Source organism: Lontra canadensis, unplaced genomic scaffold (genome assembly GCF_010015895.1).
Source record: "Lontra canadensis isolate GAN:19392208 unplaced genomic scaffold, GSC_riverotter_1.0 scaffold16, whole genome shotgun sequence".
Classification (NCBI taxonomy): Eukaryota; Metazoa; Chordata; class Mammalia; order Carnivora; family Mustelidae; genus Lontra; species Lontra canadensis.
In genome coordinates this window covers 3,600,089-3,613,867 of record NW_022631010.1, presented here as the reverse complement: position 1 = coordinate 3,613,867, position 13,779 = coordinate 3,600,089, and the positions used below count along the sequence as shown (strand labels likewise).

The window sequence follows — 13,779 nt, the reverse complement described above, 5'->3', positions numbered from 1 at the left end:
CAGAACGGCAGGTAGAGGTGGAGAGAGAAGCAGGCTCCCTGCCAAGTAAGGAGCCTGATGCGGGACTCAGTCAGAGGACCCGGGGATCATGACCTGAGCTGAAGGCAGTGGCTTAACCGACAGAGCCACCCAGGGTCCCTGTTTTGTTTTGTTTTTAAGGCAGGTACCTCTACCACTCATAATCTCAGTTTACTGGGAATAACCATATCCCTCAGGCTTCTTGTCAGAAAGGGCCAGATAAGATGGTATGTGACAGTACTTTGTAAATGATACCGCATTATCAAAATGCATAATAAGAGGTAAAACATGAGTGCCGTTAATCTCAAATCGCAGATTTTTCTGACTCCAGAGTTGCCTAACCTGGAAAGAAAGGGCAGCTGGGATAGGAAGGTATAGACAGTCAGGCAAATTCCCTACTATTTTATTTTCACATGGTTTCAGTAGGCTAAAAGATCGCCAAAACTTCTTTGACACAGAATAGCTAAGAGTCAATAAGGCCTTAGTGTGTCATAATAATTTTTCCATGAAGGGGTTGCTTTACCACAAATATATGTTTTAATTTTGGTATCTCATCCCTTAGCCATTTCTCCCTAAAGACACCCAGCAATTCTTCTCTTGACTTTATAATATCACTGTATGTTGAATTTAAGTAATGGTCTAAATGGTTCTGTATGGATGCGCTTTGCCTTTCTTTCTAGATTTTATGATTCTCAACCCATTTTTAAAAATTAACTAATTTTGCTGGGTAATAATTTGCATATAGTAAAATACATAGATCTCGAGTGTATGGTCTGATTAATTTTGACAAATACATACCACCATGCAATCACAACCAAAATATATAGAACATTTCCAACACTTCAAAAAGTTCTCTCATTCCTATCCCTGTATAGTCAAACTAAACTGCTTCTTCTACCTTCTCACCCTCTCACCCAGAGGCAACCACTTTTCCAATTCCTGTCACCATAAATTATTTTGTCCTGTTCTAGATATTTTTGTAAATGGAATTATATGTACTCTTCTATCTGACTTCTTTCGCTTAGCATTTGTTTTTGAGATGCATCCATGTCATGGCATGTATTGGTAGTTTGCTTCTTTTTATTGCTGATAATAAGTTCTATCGAGTGGATATGCCACAATTTGTTTATCCATTCAACAGATGAAGGACATTTGGGTTGTTTCCAGTCTGGGGCTATATAAAGCTGCTCTGAGTAGTTGAGGACATGTATTTCTTTTGGGTAAATACTTAGGAGGGCAATTGCTGGGCCATAAGGTTAAATGTATGTTTAAAAGAAACAGCCAGAATGTTTTCCAAAGTGACTGTCCCATTTATATTCCCACTAACAATATATGAGAGTTTCAGTTGCTCCATATCCTAGCCAACTCTTGATAGTTGGTCTTTTCATTGATATTTCATTGTTTTTAATTTGCATTTTTCTGATGACTAATGATGTTGATCCACATTTTCATGGGTTTATTGGTTATTCATGTATTTGCATACATAGCTGCTGCTTTTTTAGTCTGACTCCCTGTAGTCTCCCCTGGGTCTGCAAAGGTTAGAGGTCAGCCAAGACTCTGAGTAGAGTTTATACGTAGGTTTAAGTGTTCATCCTCTGTGGCTGTCTTGCTTCTGAAGTTTTGCATCTAAATTTTCAGCCTTTCTGCCTGCTCTGATGTTTGTCTACTGACACCTCAAGCTAGTGAGATGTTATCTTTGTGCCATCCTCCTATGTACACAGTGGGGAATCTACTTCAAAAAAGCAGCAAACTCACCAATCTTATCTAGACAGTTATGACTTTTAAGGATGGACTCCTCATCAGTTTCTGCTTTGCCTTTTTGCTGGGCTTCCTAGGTCTCCCCTAAAATACAAATGGGTTAGCTGTCAGGCAGGAATTATACAGAGTTTTTGCTCAGATTTTGAACGACATCTTTTCTGTAGCGCTTGTACTTTTAGGATTTTCCTCTAAATTTCCAGCTGTTATACTGGCCTTGAATTCTGCTATCTCAAGCCAGTGAGACAGGAATTTTCTGCTCATGGAGCTGCTACGTTGGGGGAGTACCTCAGGCCAAAAAGCTACTAACTCATAATACTTACCTTTTGCGGTTGCTGTTTTTCATGAGTAAATGTTCCTGTTTTCTGCCTGCTTTTGGTCACCTTCCAGTGCCTTCACATAGTTGTAGTTTTGTGTTTTGTCTGTGTTTTATAATATGCACTCTTCATTACTCATTCAATACACCATTACTTCATTCCTTAGTTGAATAAATTTGCTCTTTGTTACTCCATGTATTTTTTTTTTTTTTAAGATTTTTATGTGAGAGAGAGATCACAGAGGGAGAGGGAGATACAGACTCACTGCTGAGCAGGGAGCCCAATGTGAGGCTCTATCTCAGAACTCTGAGATCATGACCTGAGCCGAAGGCAGACACTTAACCGCTGAGCCACCCAGTTGCACCTTCCATGTATTTTTTTTATGAGTACTTTCTTTTAGAGATTAATATGAAATATTTGCAGATGAAAGATAGATCTTTAGTAGGAATTGCTTGAAAATCCAGGAGAATGGATGGAGGGAAAACTGATACATGATTGGCTATGAGTCAGTAATTGCTGAAACTGAATGATGAGTACTTAGTAGTTTATTATATTATTCTCTTTATATTTAAAATATGCTTGATATTCTCCATAATAAAGATTTAAAAATTTGACTCTAGGGGCGCCTGGGTGGCTCAGTGGGTTAAGCCTCTGCCTTCTGCTCAGGTCATGATCTCAGGGTCCTGGGATCGAGCCCCGCATCGGGCTCTCTGCTCAGCAGTGAGCCTGCTTCCCCCTCTCTCTGCCTACTTGTGATCTCTCTCTCTCTGTCAAATAAATAAATAAAATCTTTAAAAAAAAAATTTGTGACTCTATGCAGTAGCATAAAAGTCTGAATATGTAATAATGTCTTTATAATGTTTAAGGACTTTTATAAAGAATGTGCTTCGAAAAAGAAAAGAGAAATTAAATAAGATCTAAACAAATGGCAGGGCATACCATATTTATGGGTTGGGAGACTCAGTATTGTAAAGATGTCAATTCTCCCTAAGTCGTTTATAGATTCAATGCAATATCCATCAAAATCCCAATGGTTTTCACTTTGGACTTTGATAAATTGGTGCTAAAATTTTTTGAGAAATGCAAAGGTCTAAGAATAGCTAGATACTGGGGCGCCTGGGTGGCTCAGTGGGTTAAAGCTTCTGCCTTCGGCTCGGGTCATGATCCCAGGGTCCTGGGATCGAGCCCTGCATCGGGCTCTCTGTTCGCGGGGAGCCTGCTTCTCCCTCTCTCTCTCTGCCTGCCCCTCTGACTACTTGTGATCTCTGTCTGTCAAATAAATAAATAAAATCTTAAAAAAAAAAAAAAAGAATAGCTAGATACTTTTGAAGTGTCTAGCTATCTAGAATAGCTAGATACTTTTGAAGTGCCAACAAATTGTGGCATATCCACTCGATAGAACTTATTATCAGCAATAAAAAGAAGCAATACAGCAAAAACTCTGTATAATTCCTTCATATTATTATGAAGCTGCAATAATTAAAACTTTATGATAATACTCAAGGATTAGTGAGACCAGTGGAATCAAACAAAAATTCACCTTCCCATGTATGAACATGATATATGACAAAGATGTTACCACAGATCTGTGGGAAGTAGTGCTCCCTCCCTTCCTTAAACAATGCTTGACTAGTGGATATCTAGATAGACAGAATGAAACTTGGTCCCTACCTCACTCCATATAAAAGTCAATTCTTCCAAGTTTATTTATTTCTTTATTTAAGTAAACTCTAGACCCAATATGAGACCCAAACCCACAACCCTGGAATCAAGAGTTTTATGTTCCTGACTGAGCCAGCCAGGTACCCTAAAACAGTCAATTCTATGTGGAATTGTAGATCTAAATATGAAAGCTAAAGCTCCTATAAGGAAGTAAAGGAGAATATCTTTATGATCTTGGAATAAGGGAAGGTTTTTTTTTTTTTTAATAGTATACAGAAAAGCACTGAGCATAATAGGGAAGGCTATTGATGTACTTGAGATATTTATCTAATCAAATGATACCATAAAGAGAGTAAAAAGCCAACCTCCAGAGTGGGAGAAGATACTTGTAACACATAAAACCTACCAAAGAGCTTATATTCATAGTATGTAAAGAATTCCTACTGATCAGGAAAGGATTGACCACCCAGTGGAAAACAAATAAGAGGCTTGAACTAGCACTTTATCAAAGAGGATATCCAAATGGCCAGTAAAACATATGAAAAGTTGCTCTATCTCATTGGTAATCAGAGAAAAGCAAATTAAAACCACAGTGAGGGGCGCCTGGGTGGCTCAGTTGGTTAAGCATGTGCCTCCGGCTCAGGTCATGATCCTGGGGTCCTGGGATGGAGCCCCGCATGGAACCCTGCTAAACAGTGAGTCTGCTTCTCCCTCTCCCCTTGCTTCTCCGCTCTGCTCATGCTCACTTGCACTCTCTCTGTGTCAAATAAATAAAATCTTAAAAAAAAAAACCTCACAATGACATTTTACTCAATACCAGCTAAATTAGCTCATCTGAAAATATCAAGTGTTCAGGAGTGTGTAGAGCAATGCAGACTATAATACAGACTTGCCAGGGTAAGCATAGATTGGTACAAGCACTTTGGAAAACAGCTTTAGTTGATATAACCAATGCCCTCTGGCCTAACAATCTTACAACTTACATCCAACAGCAATATGTGCTCATGGAGACATATATGAAAATTGGCAGTAAGCTGGATAAATAGTGGTACATTACTGCAGTGACTGTTATACAAGCATTGAAAATCACTGAATTAAAGCTATATAAATTATGGTGGTTGATTCTCATAAACATAATGTTGAGTGAAACAAACCAGACAGAAATAAATACATGTAGTAGTCTGGTTATATTATCTAAAGGAGTTTTCTTTGTTGTTGTTATTCTTTGTATTTTGTTTTCTTTCCAAACGAATGTACCATGCTTATGGAAATGCATGCTAAATGGCAAAACGATAAAGAAAAAGTAATGATAACTATAAAACAAGTCAGATAGTAGCTGTTGCCAGTGTTCTGTTTCTTAGCCTGGGTGGTGATTTCATGAGTCTTAACTTTGTAACCTTTTTTTTTTTTCCACTTTGTAATCATTTAACTTAATTTTTGTTTTGTGCTCTTTTTTGGTATATGGTATATTTTACCAGAAAGGGGGACTGTGGCTAAAAAAAAAAAAGAAAAAAAAAGAGAAAATATTCACCTTACTCAATTACCGGGATACCTGACCTCAAATGTCAGGTCTGACAGCAATTAGCTATGTAGCAGGGTCAAGTCACCTCATCTTTTTTGACTTTTACCTATAAAAGGACAGAATTGTACTAGGTGATTACCAGTACCTTAAAAAAAATTGGCTACATATAAGTACCAACATTTTATGATGAAATTTCAAAAGCTATCAGTAAGACAAGAAGAGATTAGGTTTTTAAAGTAGAAATAATACCATTAAACTCTCTGTAGCCCTTGGCATTTGGACATACTTTCACATTCATGGGGCATAATTGCATATCTGTAGTAGATGTATTCATTTCAGATAAGTTTTGTCAATTTCTGTATCATAGAAGATCTACTAGACTCTCTGCTCAGAAAGATCTGGAACAGAAAGAAAAACATCATGCAAAAATGAAAGCCAAGAGATGTGCTACTCCTGTAATCATCAGTGAAATTCCACCCTCCAAAAAAATGAAAGTGTAAGTAGCCACAGCTTCTCTCAGTTGGCATAGGTTTTACTCCTGCTTGCTCCCATGGCTCATAGCAATGGTGCTTGTTCTTATTTTTATCAGTTAGGAATGTATTTTGCTCTAAGTAATAGCCTATTCAGTTAGAGTAGTTTAAGCACTAGTGATTTATTTGCTTCAGAGAAGTTGCTGTTGGCTTTGGTTCAGTGACTGAACAATGCCAGGCAACATCTTTGAGTTAGCTTTTTTTCATACTTGTTACTCAAGATGGCAGCTCTGCTTCTCAGCTTCTGCCTTGTGCTTGTTGCCACATTGTCATAAGATAGCTGCTATGTTTCTAAGTATAACATCCATGTTCAAGAGAAGAAGGAGGGTATGGCAAAGGAAGAAGGGCAGCACCTATATCACAGAAGTGAAAAATTTCCAGAAACCCTGCTTATACTTCAGTTGCCCTACTGGGTCGCTTGGATTCTTCCTCATTGCAAGAGAGGCTGTTGAAACAAGTATAGTGCTTTTGCCTTTGGACATTGCTGCTCCAAACAAAATTGGAGTTCTGTTAATAAGAAAGAAAGTAGAGTAGGTATTGGGAAGGCAATTAGCTATTTGCCATTTGTGAATTTGATAATGAGCCGTTGGAATCCCTCCTCACGCTCCTGAACTATCATCAGACAATTCTCACCTTGACTTCTATTGGTGTTCTCAAAGTTTACCCATTGTATCCAAGGGTACATATGATCAATGGTGCTATTGGAAGAATCTTGCAGTTGAGACATGCTTGTTGTCCTAAAGAATGAGAAAATTTAAGCCATATGTGGTAGTTTTGGGGAGGAGGGTACAGCAGGGCATGCTTTAGTGAATTGAGAGTATTTTTTGTTGTTGTTCTTTTGAACTAAAGTTCTAACAATAAAAAGAAGCCAGAAGAAGAGGAAGAAGGCAGTGCTCACCAAGATACATCAGAAAAACATGAGTCTTCCCCAGAGAAAGCCAGGGGCAGACATACTGTGTCTTGTATACAACCTGTGAGGTATGCTTCTTTCCTGAATTTAAACTTTAAGAGTCAATAGAGTAAAATTGTAAGTAGGTATATCTGCGGTCTGGAGCAAATGGAACTTGGGAAATTCATAAAGCTATAACCATGGTGAGGTGAATTGTTTTATATCTTGGGGATGCTCATCTTAAAAGTTGAGAAAAATATACTTTAAAAGCAAATTAATCTGGGAAACAAACTGAGGGTTATAGAAAGGGAAGTGGGTGGGGGTATGGGGTAATTGAGTGATGGGGATTAAGGAGGGCATGTGATGTGATGAGCACTGGATGGTATATGCAACAGTGAATCACTGGACATTACATCAAAAACTAATGATGCACAAAAACTAATATTGACTAATTGAATTAAATTTTAAAAAAGAATATTTTTTTAAAAAGCAAATTAAAAGAAATATAAAGGGAAAAATTAAAGGTTCTTACTACTTGAATTGAACAGTTCTAATTTTGCCAAGCTCCCTTCTGGTCTTTACTCAAGCAAAAAATATATTTTCACAATCAGTGTACAGGAGCACCTGAGTGGCTCAGTGTGTTAAGTTTCTGCCTTCAGCTCAGGTCATGGTCCCAGGGTCCTGGGATCAAGCCCTGGCCTTGGGCTCTCTGCCCAGCAGGGAGGCTACTTCCCCCTCTCTGCCTGCTTCTCTGCCTACTTGTGATCTCTCTCTCTGTCAGATAAATAAATAAAATCTTTAAAAAAAAAAATCAGTGTACAAAGAACTTTGGATTCTGTTTTCCTTGCTTGCCATGAGAGTATTTTGTGTTTTTTTTTCCTGTACTACTATAAATTCTTCACATTTATCCTTTTTTAATAGTTAATAGTCTATCAAATTATATTTAACTATTTCCTGTTAAAAATGCAGTTACCAGTTTTTCACATTATAAATAATCAGCAAACATCTTTAGTGGCAGGGACTTTTCTTTGAGTAGTCTCTTCAGGCTAAAGAAAGAGAAATTCCTTGATTATAGGGTATGACTAGTGTTATGACTATCGATATTAATTGCCAACTTGGTTTCTTTTTTTTAATTTTAACTTTATTTTTTATTTATTTTTATTTTTTAATACATATATATATTTTAGAGGGAGGAGGGGCCGAGGAAGCAGGCGAGATAGAGAATCTTAAGCAGACTCCCTGCCCCCGCACAGAGCCTGTTGCGGGCTTGATCTCACAACACTGATATCATGAGCTGAGCCAAAGTCGAGAATCAGACATCCAACTGACTGAGCCACCCAGGTGCCCCACAAATTTTATTTCTGAAATGGATATATATGAATTTACAGTGCCATCAGCTCTGGATGAATATTTTTGTTTCCTTGTACTCTCATCCACATCAAATTTGTTTTTTTACATTTAAAATTGTTTCAGATTTAATTGATAAAATGTTGATGGCATGAACTTATTTTAATTTTTATTTGATTACTGACAGGATTGTATTACTATTATTATAAACAAATTTTCTCTTATGTGATATGTAAACATATTTTCCATATTTCCTCTTGGGTAAATTGTCTGTTTCCTTTTCTATTTATCTATAAGTGGTCTTAGTGATAACCTCACTGCTAAGAATGGCTACTCTAAATTGAATTTTTACTATGTGTTAGGTACTTCAGAAATATCTGATTTAATAGTCACAAATATTCTGTGAGGATAAATATTTATATTCTTCATTTTACAGTGGAGGTAACTAAGGCTCAGAGGGATTAAATAGTTTTCTAAAGATCACATGGGCAGAAAATGAAATGACAGGGTAGGGATTTGAGCTCTGGTTGGTTTCTCTCCTAAGTCTGTCCTCTCTTAATCACAGTGTGTATTTTATGTAGACTTTGTCATATTTCTTTCAAATACTTCCCCATTCTACTGGTATTTTAATCTTGCCTTTTCTTGTGGCCTAAAAGCTAATCACTGTATAGTCAAATTTATGAGTCTTTTGTATTATCTTCTATAGTTAGTTATATACTATCTTATATACTTCTATAGTTAGTTATATACTATATAGTTAGTTATATACTATCTTCTATAGTTTTAGGTGTCGTTTTGAGAAGTTTTCAATATTTTGATATAAATTGTGAATCAGGTTTTCTTTCATAGTGTTGCATAATTAAGTCAATATCAATTTATCAGAATACTTTTTGGTTTTGCTGATTATCTTATCACAGGTTAAAAATCGAATCTATGTAATACCTTTATACGATTTTGAATCATGAGCCTCTTTCTTCTCTCCTTTCTTCTTTCTTTTACTGAATTGCCCTTAGGCAGAAGATTCTAAAAAGTACTGAGGAGCAAGAGTTGGAGAAGAGAATGAAAATGCAACAGGAGGTGGTGGAGATGCGGAAAAAGAATGAAGAATTCAAGAAACTTGCTCTTGCTGGAATAGGTCAGCTTGGCTCTTGTTCAGTCTGATTTATGAGGGGTGCTTCTCATTATCTTTGTAGGGTTTTTGAAGTCTCTAAAGGGAAAAAGGCGTTCTTGGTTACTAGTCAGTAGAAAAAGATATGTTTATTGGAAAGCTGGTACCCTTTATATCCCCATGACCATTCTCTAGAATGTTCTGTATACATTGGACCAGGGCCCCTGGCTGGCTCAGTCAACAGAGCATGTGATTCTTGGTCTTGGGGTCATAAGTTCAACCCCCAAATTGGGCAAAGAGTTTACTTAAAAAAAAAAAAATAAAAAAAAAAAGTATTACATACACCGGGCCTTTCTTAGAGTGCACTCTTGCTCTCTGCCTCTAATTATAGGACTCACAGCCATCCTTCGAGGCCTTTTTCCATGAGACCTTCCCTCATTTCTTTAAGTAAAATTAATTCCTCTCTCCTTTTACTTCCTAATTCTTTTTCTTTGTATTAGAAAAAGAAGGGATTAGGACTGAGACAGAAGATAAAGCCATTGGGCAGGCCAGTTTTTTGTTGTTGTGTTCCCATTTTAATCCTAGACAGAGGAAAAGAAAGCTGAGTGAATCCAGTTGTAGCTACAGAGGGAAAGCAGGACTGAGGGAGCCAAGGAGTCAGAGCTCTGCTTTGCTTTTAAATAAAGTTATTAATGGTGGAGGTCAAAGCTCTAAAGCCCTGCTTACGGGGTTGAAAAAGTACCCCTGGAGTTTATAGGGTTTCCCTCTTAGATAGGTTTAGTTAAGTATGCTTTTCAAGTCAATCTATAGCTTTTCCTGTCAAAAGAATTACAGTTACTGTGCATCTCCAGAGCTATGACCACACCTGGGGGATGGGATTCTTCTCCCCTTGTGCCACCTCTGCAATTTGCATCCGACCCAAGGTCCTCAAACCAAGAGTACTCCATGAATGAGGCACATACAGTAGTGTCTCTGACGACCGTTTCAAGGTTTGGGTGATGTGGAGAGCGCAAACAAAGTTAGATCCATGGTAATAGAAATACTGAAAGGACTAGATAAAGGAGATTTACTGATATTCTCTATTCTTAGTGTTACCTGTGTGTTTTACTCTGCTTTTCACTTAGGGCAACCTGTGAAGAAATCAGTGAGCCAAGTAACCAAATCAGTTGACTTCCACTTCCGCACAGATGAGCGAATCAAACAACATCCTAAGAATCAGGAGGAATATAAGGAAGTGAATTTTACATCTGAACTGCGAAAACATCCTCCTTCTCCTGTAAGTTGATGGGCTCAGTGGATATCCTTATACTAACTCAGCAAGGATTTCAGGTGTAGTAGTTGGGTCACTACTTCTAATAATGTAATTGAGAGAAGCATGTTTTTGAGTTAAGATAGATCTAAATCCTCACTTTGCCCTGTTTGCTATGTATGACCTTAGAGAAATCGCTCTGTTTTTCTGGGAAGCATCTTAGGAAGTTGCTGTGAAAATTGAATTGAGAATGTACATAAAGCACATGGAATAATTATGTGTGGCAAACTGTACGTCCCAGCTTGTTGCACTCTGTGCTTTATAAAATTCTTGGGGAAAAAAAACCACAAAACTTAAATCTACAGAGTTGTGTACAATATATGACAGGGCTTATGGGAAAAATGGTGTTGGGGCAGATCACTCATATCTAACAGAAGCAGTAAGAATCCTAAGTGAAAATTCTAGTAATAAGAATTTCTACGTCCATTTGCGGTGGGCATTATTGCTTGTTGAAATCAGTCCTTTGCAGTCTCAGACTCTGGGATTATGCTTCTTCCTTTGAGATATCAATCCTTAAAGAGTTTTATTTCCAATCAGAGATCAGTTTTATGAAAATCAGTCACCCAAGGACTAGGCTTATTCATCTCTTAGTTTTGGGGAAGATATCTGCAGAGATTTTGATTCAGGCAGCTCTCTGGCCTGATAAAGACCCAGAACCCAAATCAGCTTTTTCTTAATGAGATTGGGGATGAGGACAATACTTTTGCAGCTTTTTTTTTCCCTTCTAATTCTCAGAAAACTTGTTCTTGCTGGCTTTAAAACATTGACATGCTTGGGAAAAACACTTTATTTACTATTGCAGAACAGACCATTTGTTAAGTGCTACATCCTTTCTCCCTTTTTTAAAAGATGGGAATGGACTAGTTTTAACTCTTGCTCAAGAACTGACAAATTTAAGAATAATAATCTGGGCTTCACCACAGGCCTTTTTTCTTTTGATCTTCTGAGCTAAATATGCGGCTTGTGGGAGATCTGAGCTTTTCTAGAACACTTCATTGGGAGAATAACTTTTTTCTTCACAGGCCAGAGTGACAAAGGGATGCACCATTATTAAGCCTTTCAACCTGTCCCAAGGAAAGAAAAGAACATTTGACGAAACAGCTTCTACGTACGTGCCCCTTGCACAGCAGGTCGAAGCCTTTCATAAACGAACCCCTAACAGATATCATTTGAGGAGCAGGAAGGATGATAGTAAGTTTCATACCAATGTTATAGCCTCCCCTAGAATTCCCTTTGCTTATACAAATTTGCCTTTTGTTGAAATCCTAGCTTTCGAACTACAGTATGGCATAGGCCTATATGCCGCCAACACATGTACCATTGAGCATCTCTGCACTCCTGCGCCCTACCCTGGCTATCTGTTACTTATACCCATCAACCACCTTGATCCTCCTGATCAGTAATTGGCCAGGGATTATACCTTCGCCATGTGTCAGTGTCACGGTACAGCTAGTGACCTATAGAAAATGAAAGTATCCCATTCATTCAGGATTGTGTGGTTACCACTACAAACCAGGCAATGTTGGGTGTAGGGGGTATAGCAGTGAGTAAAATGGACTTGGTGACTCAGTGAGAGAGATAAATAGATCATTACATTACACATGTATATTATGTTTTCTTTATCCATTCATCTATTGATGGACACTTGGGCTGCTTCCATAATTTGGCTATTGTAAATAATGCTACAGTGAACATAGGGGTGCACATATCTTTTTGAATTAGTGTTTTTGTATTCTTTGGGTAAATACCCAGTAGTGGAATTACTGGATCATGTGGTAGTTCTATTTTTAATTTTCTGAGGAAGCTCCTTACTATTTTCCGCAGTGGCTGCACTAGTTTGCACTCCCACCAACAGTGTGGGAGTGTTCCTTTTTCTTCACATCCTTGCTAGCACATGTTTCTTTTGTGTTGTTTTTTGTTTTGTTTTGTTTTTTTAAGATTTATTTATCAGAGAGAGAGAGGTAGATAGAGAGAGAACATGAGTAGATGTAGGGGCAGAGGGAGAGGGAGATGAGCAGACTCCCCGCTGAGCAGGGAGCCCGATGTGAGGCTCAATCCCAGACCCTGGGATCATGATCTGAGCCAAAAGCAGACGCTGAACCAACTGAGCCACCCAGGTGCCCCATCTTATGTTGTTGATTCTAGCAATTCTGATAGGTTTGAGGTAATCTCTCATTGTGGTTTTGATTTGCATTTTCCTGATGATGAGTAATGTTGAACATCTTTTCATGTGTCTGTTGGCCATTTTTATGTCTTCTTTGGAGAAATGTCTGTTCATTTAGAAAGGCTTTATTTTAAAGCTGGAATAAGCAAAAATCTTAAGTGTCGATAAGAACCAAAGTAGTTGGCATTATCAATAGAAAGCTGGTACATGCGTAGGCAGTGATGAGTCCATCAGACACAAGTGGATTTTAAGTTCCGAAATGATAATAGAGTTTACCCAAAGACGGCCTTCATCATACCCCTCAATAAAAAGTGACAGGCAAGAAGGTGCTTCATGTTTGTCAGGTTGACTGACATGAGCTGAGCTGAGTGTGGAGGGCAGCCACTCTGATCTGGCATCACGGGCTGCCTAACCGAGTCAACACCTACAGAAAACACAGTGTCAGAGCTAGATGAATGTCTGTGATCTTGCTTTACAGTTCTGTTACCCTCCAAATCTGCTGCGGTCAAGATATCCAGAGACCCACAGACTCCTGTGCTGCAAACCAAACAGCGCACAAGGCCTGTGACCTGCAAAAGTGCAGCGGATCAGGAGGCAGAGGAACTCGAAAAACTGCAACAGTAAGTCCCATCGGCAGTATTTGAGGAAGAGTTCTGAGTACCTGCTTTCTTTTCGGTTCTATAATGCGGATAGTTGCTGTTTTTCTGGCCATTGATTTTTTTTTTTTTTTAAATGGCATTTGAGTTACAGGCTCTCTACAGTCTGTGCTCCTGCCTCAATAATTAAAAAATTAGAAGCGGGAATATAGAGATATCCTGGAGTATAAACTGGTTAAAAAAACAAATGCAGAGGTTGGGGTGGGAGAACTTACTCAGGATTCCAATTAAGGAGTGTCCTCTGAGCTTCATTTAAGCAAATCTTACCCTTTATGGCTACCCAAGGGCTCATTACAGCTATTGTTGGTGGAGAAAACTAGAATATAATGTGGTTAGCACTGGAGTTTGTCTCCTGTCTTCTGCTTTCATTCCTTTTTGTACTTTGAGGAGGGGCAGCTTCCTCTGGGTAGAGAAACCCTAATCTTTTTTTTTTTTTTTTTTTAAGATTTTATTTTTTTATTTGACAGAGAGAGAGCACAAGTAGGCAGAGAGGCAGGCAGAG

General features: G+C 38.2%; 1 protein-coding gene across 6 annotated transcripts in view; it reads left to right on the top strand.

Annotated features, from left to right (window-relative positions):
- Positions 1–13,779, top strand: part of TPX2 (TPX2 microtubule nucleation factor) — a 56,325-nt gene that overhangs the window by 25,512 nt on the left and 17,034 nt on the right. For all 6 annotated transcript variants that reach the window (XM_032858939.1, XM_032858938.1, XM_032858942.1 and 3 more), the window contains exons 5-10: positions 5,642–5,770; positions 6,654–6,782; positions 9,054–9,175; positions 10,273–10,424; positions 11,480–11,648; positions 13,100–13,241. In XM_032858939.1, the coding sequence (XP_032714830.1) occupies positions 5,642–5,770; positions 6,654–6,782; positions 9,054–9,175; positions 10,273–10,424; positions 11,480–11,648; positions 13,100–13,241 (843 nt within the window). The remainder of the gene's footprint in view (positions 1–5,641; positions 5,771–6,653; positions 6,783–9,053; positions 9,176–10,272; positions 10,425–11,479; positions 11,649–13,099; positions 13,242–13,779) is intronic.